The following is a 15,017-nucleotide window of genomic DNA, read 5'->3' on the forward strand; positions in this document are numbered from 1 at the left end:
CCAGCGAGTGTTAAGTTACCTCTGGGAAATCTCAGGCCAGCCAGCCCTATGAATGGCCTTTATCCCTGCATGCATACATCAAAGGAAAAGGTGGGGATTACAGACTATACGAGCCCATGTAGCCTCCTAACCAGATAACACATTTGTCTCTGCGTACCCTCGTGGGAGGTTCATATTTTTGGTTATGCATACAATAGCATGGACAAAAGAAAAAAAGGAAAAATAGGGTCAAGTCAGGGAATGCTGTGAGAATGTTCAGGTGTAAAAATAATGCTAAGAAAGTGAGTTACCAAAGGCCTGAGGTCCGGATGTATCAGGATGTAGCCATTGTTTGTGATGGCAAATACATATCCATGGATCCCTAACTAGAGACAGAAAATGAGATACTTAAGGCAGAATGAAAATATGCATATGAATACATTAATCTAGCCCAAGACAGCTGATTGTACCATATGTTTGGGGATGAGCTTCATCAGCTCCTGCAGAGGGATGTCTGTTCCTACCACCCCCAACAGAATACCCTGGTTCTTCTGCATGAAAAGATTCAAAACACATACACAACTTTAGATAAAAACGGCGTTTAATATTCAGTCACCCAGCAGTGGGAGGATATCATTGCTCTAGTAAAAGGTGTTTAAAGTATGAAAAAGTAAGTTTAGTCTTTGCTTTGCATAATTTAAATGAAAGAGAAGGGGCATTTCACCTTGTCAGTTTGGTAATTCAGTCCACCAGGGGTGTTTTTAAGGTATATACAGAAGATAAAGTCAGAAAGAAAAATACTAAGGTCTGATTTCAATTTCTCTTTATTGTTCATTTTTTTCAAAAGTTTAGATACAAAAGTGTCTTTTTGTCAGAATTTTTACACCAAAGAAGCCATAGTTTGACAAATTTCTTGTATTCATATAGATTTAAAGTGGACCTATTATGTTCATCAGCCCTACATTTATATGCCTGAAACCAATTAGAATAGCTTTTTCAAAATTTCCATATTAAAAACAATCTTTAGTTATCAATACCAGAGCTTTACAAAGCCTATAAGTTTATCCATGACCCTAAAACAAGCAGTTTGAGCACCCCTTGATCATTTTTAAAACAACTTTCTTCTGACTGGCTGTTCTTTAAAAAAGAAGATTTGAACATCAGGGGAGTTTTTGCGCCCACATCCACATATAGTGATTGATCTCACCCACAGAGACGCGACACACAGCCGTTATGTGAAATTTAATCATCAAAACACCTAGTAACTAGCTAATAAATGCTATAATTGACTCACAGTTTCATTCTTTGTGCTGAAGACAGGCATGGCCACTGTAGTTGTCAAAGTTGGGCCCGATTTGTCGTTCAACTGAAAAAAAAAAAGACACAGAAAAAAGCAAAAGAGGACTTTATTATTTATAATAATAAAGCAAGGGAAGAAAAATTGTATTGAAAAAAACACTCTCTCCCCTAGATAAGCTCTGATAATCAAACATAATTAAAATAACTTTTCGTTTTTTAATTAAAAGCTCTGAAACTGACAGGAGCCAACAATGCATTCATCCACAGAACATAAAACTTTCATTAAACTTTCTTCACCATCACATTTGATACATTTTAAGACAAGTTACATACAAAGCATGCTGCCTATGTTTATGTTGACACATTTTGTTTATCATCAGTACCTAAAGTCCTGCAAAATTATATTAATGATATAGATTATGTAAAAACAATAAATCTGAACCACCCAATAAAGTAGTTAATTGGTAATAACAATACAGCCTAAGTTACATATAAGTGTGTTATTAATGTATTTATTAAATGTGTAAAAATTGATCCCATAACACAAGACTGATGTGAAAGGCAGGGGCGGAATTTATTCCCTTCACATAATATATAACTGTAGCATCCAAACGGTCCTGAAGAATTACATGTAAAATGAACTGAGACTGGTTAAAGCCTTTAACTTGTCAGACCTGAACCATGTGCGGCTCATGTGCTCAGGAGGATGAAGGCTGACATCAGCGCATGAGCACCATTAAAATAGGTCTGCCTTTCCCTCACATTGTGAAATGGTACAGCTGAGCATGCCTGTGTCTGTGTTTGTGCATGAGCGTGGTTGATGTTCAGGTTGTGTGTGTGTGTGTGTGTGTGTGAGTGTGTGTGTGTGTGTGTGTGTGTGTGTGTGTGTGTGTGTGTGTGTGTGTGTGTGTGTGCGTGTGTATATGAAGCCAACGAGCTGTGAACTGCTGTGTGTACAAGCTGGCTTGACAAAATGAAGAATGGAGGCTCCTTAAATTCATCACAGCACACAATGGAAGAGAAAACTGGCCTGCTTTAGTCCTTACAACCATACGCACACAGGTACAGCAATGGACACCTCCATCGCTCTCGCTCTCTACCTTCTTTCCTTCTTTCCTTCTTTCTTGGTCTCTCCTCCAGTGTCAGTTTTATTATGGGCTTTAGGAGATAAAGTGCAATGATCCACAGAATGATGAATGGTGTGTCTGAGGCTGAGATACAAGAGCACACACTGCAGAGGACAATCTCCCAACCCTTTCTGTATGTGTGTGTAAATGTATATGTGCGTGTGAGAGGGAGAGTGTGTGTGTTTTAGTGTGTGCATGCTTATTGCCTCCATATTGGAAAGAAAGACAATAAATGCTCCTCTGCTGTTTGTGCCCCTCAGAGCAACCCCCCGACTGAAGCATGATGTCGAAAGGCGAGAAACAATGGGCAGGTATTTAACCTCTCAAGTCACTTCTGCTTCATATAATATGACTTGTACTTTATATCCTGCCTTTTCTGGTCCTACTTCAGAACCAGATCCACAGCACAAGGCCAGTTCTTGCACAAGAAAACGAAAACTTTGCTGACGTACCTTGTGGGCCAGGGAAAGCTGATGGGGAAGAAGAGATACACAAGGATTGAATCATCAGTGAAATAAAATCTGCATATTCTGCATCGACTTTGTGGACACAGATGCACACTGGGGGGAAAAATCCATGCAGATTAATGAAGCTCATAATGAGGAATCATTCCAGCAGCATGAGGAGTAATGATGAGAGAGCAGACCCACACATGTGAATACTCATTGTACAGTACAAGAGATGGACAACACAGCATGAAAACCTCATATCATGTAGAACAGCAACAGGATACAGCATTTAAATGTCTCTGAAACAGACAGTTCGACAAATCTGTTGCTTTATTTCTGATGCTCAGGTATTTTATGAACAACGCTTTCACACCAGAAAACTATTGTATACTTGAATAATGAACCAGTAATATTAATTAATGTACAATACTTAAGATATACTTACAGCACTGTCCACGTAAGCCTCAGTCCACACTGTGTCGTGCTCATGATCGATAACCTTTGGGCGGCTCATGACATGAAGATATCTCATGACGTTCTCCTGAACATCAGCTAAGGTTGAGATCTGACTAAAATATCCTGCAATGACACACACACACACACACACACACACACACACACACACACACACACACACACACACACACACATTAACCCACAATCACAGCAAACACACTTCTGCAAGAGGAAGGATGTGATCCATAAACTCATTAAAGAACAGCCCAACATGTGGAGTATTTAACACATCAAACGCAAAATTTACATCTAGTGGTTGGAACAACAGTTCCTTTACTGAGGTAAAGTTAAAAAAAAAATACAAGTGAAAACTCCAAGTTCGCCAAACGCATCAATGAACAATCATTCATAAAATGGATCTACAGGAATTTTCATCTTAAGTACAGACAAAACGATGTAGAAAATCACAGCTTACTAAGCGGAGCATCTATGTGTAAACTATGCCGTTAGGGAGGGTCCTTCACACTCCCGTATCTAATGTATTCATATGTGTTATTCTTTTAAACTTAATTATTAACATTTTGCATAAGTGCATTAGAGACTTCCTGATGCTTTTTTTAATCAACTATCATGACCATAGTATTAAATTCCTGCTTATTACACAGAAACCACCACAGGTGTTTCCTGGTAGTCATTACTATTCTTTAAGTGTGTTTTAAAAGTCTATTACCTGGCTATTAATATGTTATTAAGTAGAAACAAGCTGGTTTGCATTTTACAGCTATGTTTTCTGCTTATTATGCAGAAACTACCCAAGATATTTCCAGGTAATAGCCTCACAAACACACAAGTTTGCTTTAATGGGATATTCGTATGTTATTAAATAGAAACAGGCAGTTTTGCATTTTGCAGCTCTGTTTCCTGCTTATTACACAGAAACTACCCTGGCTAATTGAGTGGTTATAACTTAGAAATGACCACCTTATCTCTTTCTTGTTACCCTACAATTACCACTTTATCATAGAGCTATATGTCCACATTGTTACCCCAGTTTTGGGGACCTTATTATCCTGTTACATAAATTTCAGAGTACTATTACTCAACTCTAACCACTGTTGCTACCATGCTGGTACTTGGATATTATGTAGTTATTACTTTAGTAATTGCATAGTAATAACTTAGAAATTACTATATTATTACGCTCTTGTTTCCGCTTTGTTACCCTACTATTTCCCCTTTATTACCGAGCTGTGATAGAAAGTGGTACCGAGTTTCCTGATGGTTATGTGGGAGTGTTTGAGTTATATGTGCGTCCAAGCCTGAGATAAACTTTGCAGTTTTTCCCTCTGCCCCACTTCATTCACTGCAGCAGCAACACATTCCTCCCACACAGCGTGTTTGGCTTTGTTTGTCAACCCTTTACCATTCGTTTAATTTCTAACAATTTAGCCCTACTCTTTTAGTGTGAGGCTAAATCCAACCTTTGCTAACATGATCTAGGTAAGAGGAGAGATAAGTTTAAAAGATATTACAGATCGCTGGTGTGTAAACTCCTCAGCATCCTTAGACAAATCAAATGTAAGGACACCACTGGGGATGGTCTTCAGTCTAAGTCCATTTATGAATGCAAAAAATAATATTTTAAATTTAAACTTTACATTAAAACTTTTTAAACTATTATATGTTTTTGCATGTTTTTATTCACACAATTAATAAATTCTATTAGATTTATTAAGGTGATGTGGTGCACTAAAAAAAAAGAATTCTGAATCCTAAAGCTAATACAATTTCAACATGCTGCACATTTAAATCAGCTCACAATACCCACCGTGTGTAGTTTTTAATGACTTAACAACCCAACATATATCCATCAATCCATCCATTATTTCAATAGCTACTTATAAAATTCAGGGTCATGGGGAGGCTGAACCCAGCTGTCACATTTCAACATTTCCAGGAAAAATGACCCAGCTTTGAACTCACTGTCTTCACTGATGTCAACAGAAATGTCAGCAAAGTATAAGATTGCACAAAACAGTATCTCTCAAATATTTTGTGTATATATTCCATGTTATTTGACTATTATTGGTGTGTTTTAAAACTTCTACTGATTATATTAAAATTAAGTCTAAAATAGCTTTTAATTCAAATATGGTTCCAAACCAAAAGAAAGTACCTCAAAACTGTGTTAAAGTACACTACTGCCCTCCTGCTGATGTCTCTGCTGGATTGCATAGAGCCAGTGTTTCTGTTTAAACTGAGTGTCACCTCCTGCTGTTGCTGACAATGTTTTATATCAGACATGTTGGGTTATAACGCAGCAGTGGCCTGTATGGGAAGGAGGTTTGTGGCTTGTCATTCCACAATCCCTCTGTGATCTGTTTTCCTGGCTGTGACTTTCCCTTCCAGAGGGCACTCATCTGGAGCGTTGACGCGAGGGAGCCATCAGTAGTGAGCAGCCAAGAGGAAGACACTGACAGGAAGAGGGATTAGAGCAAATTGACCTCTGACCCTCCCGAGTGCCACTTCATTGCCTCTTGGCAGAAAGAGTCTGAGCAAGCACATGCATATGCGTGCACACACACACAAAACACACAAAGCTACACATACATGTCCAAACCACACAGACCCCAAAAATCCTTAATCTATCATATTATTGCACACAAGCGCAGCATCAGACCCTGTTTGACACTCTGATACGAAGCTGTCTTGGAAAGTGTTTATCAAAAGGTCTCCAACCTTTGTTGGCACAAGCCATCCATTTAAGGTTATCAGCAAATGCAGACTCTCGTCCAATCAGGTAAGGGAATAACCGGACCTGTTTAAAGGACACATAGATGACAAGAGTTTTTGAGAAAGAAGGATTAAAAAACATGCAAAGTGATGTATCTCCTCAGTGCTTCATCTTCCTGTCCTGATTCTATCTGGTTCTGGAGAAGGAGGAAGCTATATGTTCTTTTAAATTCTCAGGAGGAAAGTGTGTCTTTGCACTTTTCTTTTTTAGGCCAATCCTTTTTAGTTTATTTTAATTTTTTCATCTTTTTTTGAGTTTATGTATTCAAATTAAATTAATTTTCCTTTGTTATTGTTTGGGCATGGGGGCATGTACAACTGTCCTTCTGAAGAACGCTGCGTGACACTTTGCCAGACCTGTACGGCTCATTGGCTCCAGATGCTTTGCTAAGCAGAAAGCATATAGAAAACACTGAAAAGCTGCCATATAGCAGCCCTCAGGGTGTATTTGCGGGGTGGGTGGGTAGGATGAAGGGGGGGTGCCCTGCCAAACACTGCCCGGTGCTCTGCCAAAAGCCCCACACATATGCTTCACAGGACTGAACAAAAGCCCTTTAGCTGTTGTTTTTATGGCTCTGTGAGCTGCACAGCAGTTCATTTCATTTTAACTGCATTTAGGTCTTACTGAGAAAGACCAACAAAAGATTTTAAACCCAGTATTGAATCCACGAAGAAGTGTGGGGAGAGCACAGCAGAGGGGTAAGAGTCCTTTGAGCCTGAGCTGCTTGTACATGCAGTGCCCTTGAAAATAATTAATTTCCCATGCTTTATTCCCTGAGCTTTAATTCATCAACACACTGAAAAACATCATATTGACAACGATTTTTACACGAGTGATAATGAATTAAGAAACCAATTCCTCAAAACATCAGACCGGAGCTCCGGCTGGGATAATGTAAAATGTACATTTGATGCAAGAAAACTGCAGTGCAAGCAAAAAACTGTGATGCTTACAATTTAAAATTAGACAGAAAAGACAGTGTGATGGAGAAAAATAGAAGGGGAGAGAGACAGCGGTTAAGACTCACTTTTCTTTCTGGCCAGTTGTATTTTTCAAAAACATCGTCATACATCTCAGTTGCCCCATCAGTGACGAGCATTATGGCCTGACTGCACACGCTGCCACGACCAGTCTGATTGAACTAAAGTACAAGGGGGGAAATGCATGAGAGTAACATAGCATAACAGAAAAATCAAACAATATCTATGATGTTATTTACACATGAAATAAATAGAACTAGCATTATGTTGAAGTAAATAAACCTGAAAAATGTGGCACACTTGACTCAGATGCAAGAAGATGCAGTGCAGTAATTAAGTGGCTTATTGACTTGTAGCAGTGTAAATGTGAAGAACCACAGGAGTGTGAAGAGACAAGATCACAGGACAAATCCTGCTGAGCACACCTGTTCTTAACATATAATATGCATCTTTTCATTTCTGTTGTCATTGGAGGACAACAAACAGAGACTGTGGCTGTATGTGCGAGGTCAGCATGACTCAGTGTCAGGAAAAACAAGGAAAAGGATGAAACCCTTGGCAGGTGCAGGTATTAAAAATTAGTTAGAAACATACAGCAAACTCTTCTGATTGGGTAACTTTGGGTAAGGTTTCATCTAATATTAGAAAACGGAAAGAATGAAAGCAGTGACTAATGTGATCATCCACCACATCTGAATGTTAAAAAATGGTTTTAGTTCATCGTGTGTTTTGCTGACAGGAGATCTTTTAAACTGTCAAAAGTAAAACATGAGAGTGGCGACAGTGAATCAGTATAAACATTATCAGGAACACCATTTTTTTACTTTGATTAGTTAGACCTGTGCCTTTTCTGACAAATGCCAGCAGAAAGCTCAGTTGAGATGTTGTGGGATGCCTTTCCAGCTGTGGTTGTTCCTCATTTCAGGCTGTTGACTTGCTCTTGTTTTCTGACAAGCATCCATTCTTTCTTATAAATTCTAAACTCTTGCTGTTAAAGAGTTAAATCCATATTATTTTTTTCAGAAAATATATTATAAATTAGTATTGGCAGAATGTTTTTTGTGTTTGCTGTTTTATGGTACTTTTATATCACTAGCTTTGTAAAGCAGCTTTACTCTCATCCATCTCACCAGGCCTCGGTATAAATGCTGCAGAGCTTGTCAAGTGCAAAGAGTTTCTCTGTGATTCGGTCTATGATAGGATGCATTGTGACTTTATTCACTGTGCAGCGGTGTAACAGTGAATTTCGATGGTAAGCTACGGGCTACCTGATTACCATATTCATTGCAGAGCTTTAATTAATCTGACAAATGCAGAGGTAAAAGCTGCGCTCCCTCAGCTTCAGCAGCACTGCCAAAGCTTGCCTGAAAACAGGGAGATAAAAGCAGTGCGGCGTGGCTCCTGGCCTTATCTTCTTTGTGTTCCAATCACACGTTATTAATCATTGACGTTAATTAGAGCCATTAATCACAGTTCAGAATAGATGTGTCTGTGTTTGGAGGGTGGAACGGGGATTGCAATGGAGCATTTCGATGGGCGGCACACCTCCCAAATGCTCGAATATATTTGACTAGAGTGTGCTACTTTTTATGATTAGCTCTGTGTTGTACTTGGAGCACATTCTGACAGTGAAAACAAATGTGGCTTGTAAAATGAAAGTTTCCCTTGTGTTCGGGTCAAATGGAGCACTTGAATTAAATGAGAACGAAGAAGCATTTGTCTTATGTGGGCACGTGCAAAAATTCATTATTTTTATGTCAAATTAATCAATAAATGAATTAAACTTTTTATAATAAAATTACAAATGCTAATAATCCAACATTAAAATGCAATCAGAAAATCAGAAGCTGTTTCACCTCCTTTGTAATAAGTTAATTTATTAGAGTATAGACTGAGAGGATGTTTGAAAGATTTGTCATTAAATGTCAGTCACAGTTTTTTTTTTACTGGAACTTACATCACTCAGGATCATGAAAGCTTCAGTCAGAGCTTCACCAAGCAGTCCGATCCCTTTGGCAAACAGCTTGTCCAGATGTTCACGGAAATGCTGACACATAACCACAAAGTGGAAGAAGAAGTTTTTCAACTTTAGCTGCGTGAATTCGACCTGCTGCGAGACATATATTCATTAGTTTTAATAGGGACTCACGTCTTTATTGGTTCTGTCGGCCCGGACCAGCGTACCATTCAAACAAGGCTCCACATAGTGGATCTCCTGATTATACTGTGGGAGTATAACAACCATTTAAACAGAAGAGATTTAAATAACCAATCTTTGTTTTTCATGGATGACTGCGCTCCAGTTATGCCGAATACAAGAACATTGTAGAAACATCTAAAAATGTGTTCATTAAAGTAACAGAGAGGGCCTGAGATTACGCAGGAATGTGAGAATCATTCATTTAAAGGAGTAAATACTTTGTTTCGACTTTAACTTACAGCAATTATGTTGAAGAAGTCATCATCTCCCAGTGTGTCTAATATGGAGGAAACAGTCTGTCTGGCAATGGTAAGCCTCAGCCCCTTCATACTTCCACTAACATCAACTAAGATCACAACATCCTTGGGAGACGTAGCGGCCTGAATGTACCTGTGAGACAGAGTTCACTTAAAGCAGGGGCGTCAAATATTTTAATTTATGGACCTTGTCTAGTTCAATTTAATCCAAAGGGACTAGGAAAAACCATCTATTATAAACAAAGTGTCTTTTTTTTTTTCTTTTTAGTGCAAAAAAAAGTAAAGGTACATTTTGGAAAAGTGTCAGTTGTGAGTGTGAGTGTCTTTAAAAATTGAATGCAATTAGTGTCTTCGATTTCCCACATCTAGTCCGTCTGCTGTAATTGCATTCATTGTGCATTACAAATAATAGCGGTTGAGCTACAAAGGCACAAAACCTTCACATGTAATTGCAGCTAAAAAAACCTTTCAGATGATGCCAAGATCTAAAAATTAACTTTTGAAATGTCTTCCTTTGTTTATGTAATTTTGACCTCCTCACACCAGGGATAGTAGGAATATATATAAGATGACTTACACACTTCCTTGGACAAATAGACTAATGACTTCTAGAATCTAGAAGCTGTGTGATGTACAAAACTTCTCAGGTACATGCAGGCTTACCACTTCCGATTTCTGCAGTCGAAGCCAATGACGCCATGCTCATCTGGATGCCACTTAACTCCTGGGGGGCAGATTCAGACAAATCAGAATTGGCAGAATTTTAAAGTAATAAAATAACATTGCTTCACAGAGAGCAAACACAAGCACACTGACAAGATATATTAACATGTAACAGTAATCAAAATATAAGTTCTTCATCTGTCAAGCCCTTCAGTAAGACACAGCATACTACATTGTTCCAGTTACAGATCATAAAGAGTCACACTATAGTGCGCTGGGTAATAAGCTACATATTGGGAGGTTTGTTAAATACGGTGTTCACCTTGCATGAATCTACATAAAAGACTGATAATGCACTATATTTTTAAAGCCACCAGATTTGTGAGGGGGAAAAAAACAAAGCTCTCCCACTATCAAATTTAGCCTGTGGGTGAATTTCTCTGAGCCACTGAGTGCTACTGTTGCCAAAAAACTATTAAAAAGACATTACAAGCCGCATTGTTGCAGTGGGCAACATGTTCCCTCGTTATGATGAACACACTCAGTGTGGCTTATCTCGAGTCAGTCCCACATTAACCATCCTGATGCAGTAGACTCACGAGGCTCATCAAATCTGGTTTAATCTAAGGATAAAAACACTCACCACAAAATAGCTGTTGAGACCTATTTATTTAAAGTTTAAAAGCTGCAGTGGTTGAAAAACCAATGACACTAAAAGACTCGACATCTCTGCAAAAACTGAAAGCTCTAAAAGGATATCTGGGTCTGAATTAATTAAATTTTAATTTGTGAAGATATGAAAAGACATGAAAAACACACAGATGTTTGGCCATGAACAACGGCCACACACAAATATATTTGTCTTCTCAGTTAGTTTCTTTAACAGAAACCAAAAACACAACAAAAAATGAACAATCAGGCTGAAAATATTAAAAGTTAATATCTGTTTATGTAAATTTCTTTCCTCATTTAATGCAACGTGTTCCCAAAACAAAGAGCAGTATTGTGGAGTGAGTAATAAAAACATGAATACATATATTAGCAAAAGACTGATGAGAAACATTTGGCCTTTAAAGATTCCCCGTTATACATTAATCACATAAAGCCTACATCTGTTAACAATCTCAAAAGCCATTTCTCATCACTGCAGCTTCTCTACAGTGAACAGGCAGCCTGTTTTACATCAGCGTAACCGTCTGAATAACATCGTCTGGATCTAAGAGATGTTACTGAGTGTGGCTGCAGACCAACTCTGGCAAATTCAGATTAATTGCAGTCTGTATATATGCATCCTCTCTGATGGTCTGTAAAATTACAACATTAGCCAAATTACCCCTTTAGTAATTCAAAATCATTTGTTCTGATCAGTTTTTTTTTCACTGACAGTTGAGAGCTCCCATGGGATGCTCTCTCTCTCTCTCTCTCTCTCTCTCTCTCTCTCTCTCTCTCTCTCTCTCTCTCTCTCACACACACACACACACACACACACACACACACACACACACACACATGCAGACTGACAGACAGATTGGCAGCACTCACCAGGGTACTGTCTGAAGAAACCTTTGGCACTCCCAAAGTACTGCCAGATAAGCGTTGGATCTCTTTCATAATTATCTACAAACACTTTATTCAGGGCCTCAGACCAGTAAACCCCGTTCACTATATCAGGATCTGCAAATGGCGGCCACAGGGACACACACACAGGCATGGTGAAAGAAAGGAGAAAAAGAGAGAAAAGTAAATTAAATGGTGATAATGGTAACCATTCTGGTCACCATTACCGAGTGCATGGTTGACCTTTGTCCCTTATTGACCCCCCTGAAAGAGATACAATGCCTGTGACTAAATCATCCCTCCCTTCCTCCTGCTGGGTGACTCCCCTTTTGTGCTGTAAACAGAGAGTTATGGGGAGTCTATTAATGCTGAACAAAAGCCACACAGGCAATACACGGGAAGAGGTGAGAACAAGAAGCGACAGAGCAGCTACCATATGGGCAGCATCTTTCCAGAGCAGACTGCTGCTGCTTACTTGTTATGTCTGGGCTCATATCGATCACCTATCTCCACTTCGCCCAGCCTGTCACACTGATACAGCTTCAGCTACCATTTCTCACTTTCACCACTTACTTTCCTCCCTCCCTCTCTCCTCCCCATTCATCAGCTTCCTGTAGGTGAATATCACTCACATAATCCTGAATTTAAGGCAGCCGCAGAGAAGAGGAATACACACCTTTGTTGTACATGTTGGTGGGCACCTGGACAACACTGAGGCTGAGGTTGACTGAGAGGTTATTGAAATGGTAATTGGGCTCCAGGAGGAACTCTCCTCCTAGCTCCACATTATTGCCCTCCTCATCCACTTCATTGATCAGCACAGCATTGAAGTATTCATACTGCAAAAAGAGCAGACACAACAGATATTAGACATACAGATATGTTAACCAAAGCCCGCAAAAACAAAGACAGAACAGTTACTGCACACACACGACAATAATAACAATATTTATGTTCATATTTAAAATATGTAGTGGGGGAAATAATTATTTTATCCACTGCTGAATTTGTAAGTTTGTTCACAAAGTAATGAAGAGTCTAGAAGTTTTATGGTAGTTTCATTTTAATCATGAGAGACAGAAAATCAACCACAAATCCAGAAAAAATGCATTGTATAAAAGTTAGAATTTGATTTGCATGTCATTTAGTTAAATACGTACCTGATCCCCGTCGAGCCAATCAGAAATTTGGCTGACACCGATTAGCTATTTGCCCATGTGGCACACAGATTACAATCAACCAATTACAGATACACCTGATCTCAACTCATTATGTATATAAAGCAAACTTGTACACAGAATTTCAACCTCTTGACCACTATGGGCAAGACCAAAGAGCTGTCAAAGGATGTCAGAGACAAGCTTGTAGACCTCTACAAACTAGCTACAAGACTATCAGCAAAAAACTTGGTGAGAAGGTGACAGCAGCAGGTGTGATTATTTAGAAATGGAAAAGATCTAAAATGACCATAAATCGCCTTCTGTCTTGTGCTCCATGTAAGATTTTGCCTCATGGGGTGAGGATGATCATGAGAAAGATGGTGGATCAGCCCAAACTGCAAGGAGCTCATTAATGACCTGAAGGTAAATGAGACCACATTTACCAAGAACACAATTGCTAGCACACTAGGAAGTAATGGATCAAAATCTTGCATCACCTGTAAGGTTTTCCTGCTCAAAAAAAAAAAAATGTTCAGGCCCATATTAAGTTTGCCAGTGGACACTTAATTTGTGTCAGAGAAGACTTGGGAGAAAAAGCTATGATCAGATTCGGCTTAATTCAGTTTAGTTTTATTTATACAGCGCCTAATCACAACAACAGTCACCTCAAGACACTTTATAATGTAAGGTGGAAATGCTGCAATAGAAAACAGAAAATCCCAACAATCATATAACACCCTATGAGCAAGTGCTTTGGTGACAGTAGGAAGGAAAAACTCCCTTTTAACAGGAAGAAACCTCCAGCAGAACCAGGCTCAGGGTGGGGCGGGGCCATCTGCTGCGACCGGTTGGGGGTGAGGGGAGGCAGACAGGACAAAAGACATGCTGTGGAAGAGAACCAGAGTTTAATTATAACTACTGACTAAATGCAGAAAGGTGTATATACACAGGATTCAGGATCACCTGGTCCAGCCCTAACTATATGCTTTAGCAAAAAGGAAAGTTTTAAGCCTAATCTTAAAATTAGAGAGGGTGTCTGTGTCCTGAATCCAAACTGAAAGATGATTCTATAGAAGAGAGGCCTGAAAACTGAAGGCTCTCCCTCCCATTCTACTTTTAAAAATTATAGGAACAACAAGTAGGCCTGCAGTGTGAGAGCGAAGTGCTCTAATGGAAGAATATGGTACCATAAGGTCATTAAGATAAGATGGGGGCTGATTATTTAAGACCTTGTATGTGAGGAGCAGGATTTTGAATTCTGGATTTAACAGGGAGCCAATGAAGGGAAGCCAATACAGGAGAAATCTGATCTCTCTTTCTAGTCCCTGTCAGCACTCTTGCTCCAGCATTTTGGATTAATTGAAGGCTTTTCCAGGGGTTTTTAGGACATCCTGATAATAATGAATTACAGTCATCCAACCTAGACGTAATAGATGCACAAAGTAGTTTTTTTAGCGTCACTCTGAGACAGAATGTTTTTAATTTTAGAGATGTTGCGCAAATGGAAGAAAGCAGTCCTACATATTTGTTTCATATGTACATTGAAGGATATATCCTGGTCAAGAACGACTCCAGGATTCCTCACAGTGTTACTGGAGGCCAGTGTTATGCCATCCAGAGTAAGAATCTGATGAAATCCAAATCTAGCTCTTTGGCATCAACTCAACCTGCCATGTTTGGAGGAAAGAGAAATGCTTTGGATCTATTTTCTGCTAAGGGTACCAAACTGACGGACCAACGGATAATATCTTGAATGAGAACTCTTTTAGCCAAAACACTGAATCACGGATGGGTCTTCCAGCATCTTATCCAGAAAAATTAGGCATCTTAGACCCTAAACCCCAACCAAAATGACCTTTACAAATGTTAACACTCATGTGTGCTCTGTCTACATCTGCAGGTTCCAAACCATGAAACCAAAAGAAGAATTAAACAATGGACACAAATGGCATCAAAAACAGACCTTTCTAAAGCAGATTACAGTTAGCACAGTTGTTGTTTTTTTCTTTATATATATTTCTCAGTTTGTCAAAAAAATTGGCACTGGATGTGCAAACAAGGACTATGAGTAGAAAGTGAAACCCAACAATTTTTCT

General features: G+C 39.0%; 1 protein-coding gene across 5 annotated transcripts in view; it reads right to left on the reverse strand.

The window, feature by feature from the left end:
- The window catches only part of cacna2d3 (calcium channel, voltage dependent, alpha2/delta subunit 3), a 37,440-nt gene that overhangs the window by 12,679 nt on the left and 9,744 nt on the right, over positions 1–15,017 (reverse strand). For all 5 annotated transcript variants that reach the window (XR_014892469.1, XM_085274125.1, XM_085274124.1 and 2 more), the window contains 13 exons: positions 12,438–12,600; positions 11,747–11,878; positions 10,205–10,265; positions 9,524–9,674; positions 9,234–9,308; positions 9,042–9,131; positions 7,132–7,245; positions 6,050–6,128; positions 3,300–3,433; positions 2,858–2,875; positions 1,274–1,345; positions 450–530; positions 291–365 (listed from right to left, as the gene is read on the reverse strand). Coding sequence is in view for 4 of the 5 variants with exons in the window: in XM_085274125.1 (XP_085130251.1) it covers positions 291–365; positions 450–530; positions 1,274–1,345; positions 2,858–2,875; positions 3,300–3,433; positions 6,050–6,128; positions 7,132–7,245; positions 9,042–9,131; positions 9,234–9,308; positions 9,524–9,674; positions 10,205–10,265; positions 11,747–11,878; positions 12,438–12,600 (1,245 nt within the window). In the remaining variant the exon portion in view is untranslated. The remainder of the gene's footprint in view (positions 1–290; positions 366–449; positions 531–1,273; positions 1,346–2,857; positions 2,876–3,299; positions 3,434–6,049; positions 6,129–7,131; positions 7,246–9,041; positions 9,132–9,233; positions 9,309–9,523; positions 9,675–10,204; positions 10,266–11,746; positions 11,879–12,437; positions 12,601–15,017) is intronic.

This window comes from Mchenga conophoros, linkage group LG5, assembly GCF_057382185.1.
Source record: "Mchenga conophoros isolate Kocher_MC1m ecotype Shallow Benthic linkage group LG5, M_conophoros_male_GT1.1, whole genome shotgun sequence".
Classification (NCBI taxonomy): Eukaryota; Metazoa; Chordata; class Actinopteri; order Cichliformes; family Cichlidae; genus Mchenga; species Mchenga conophoros.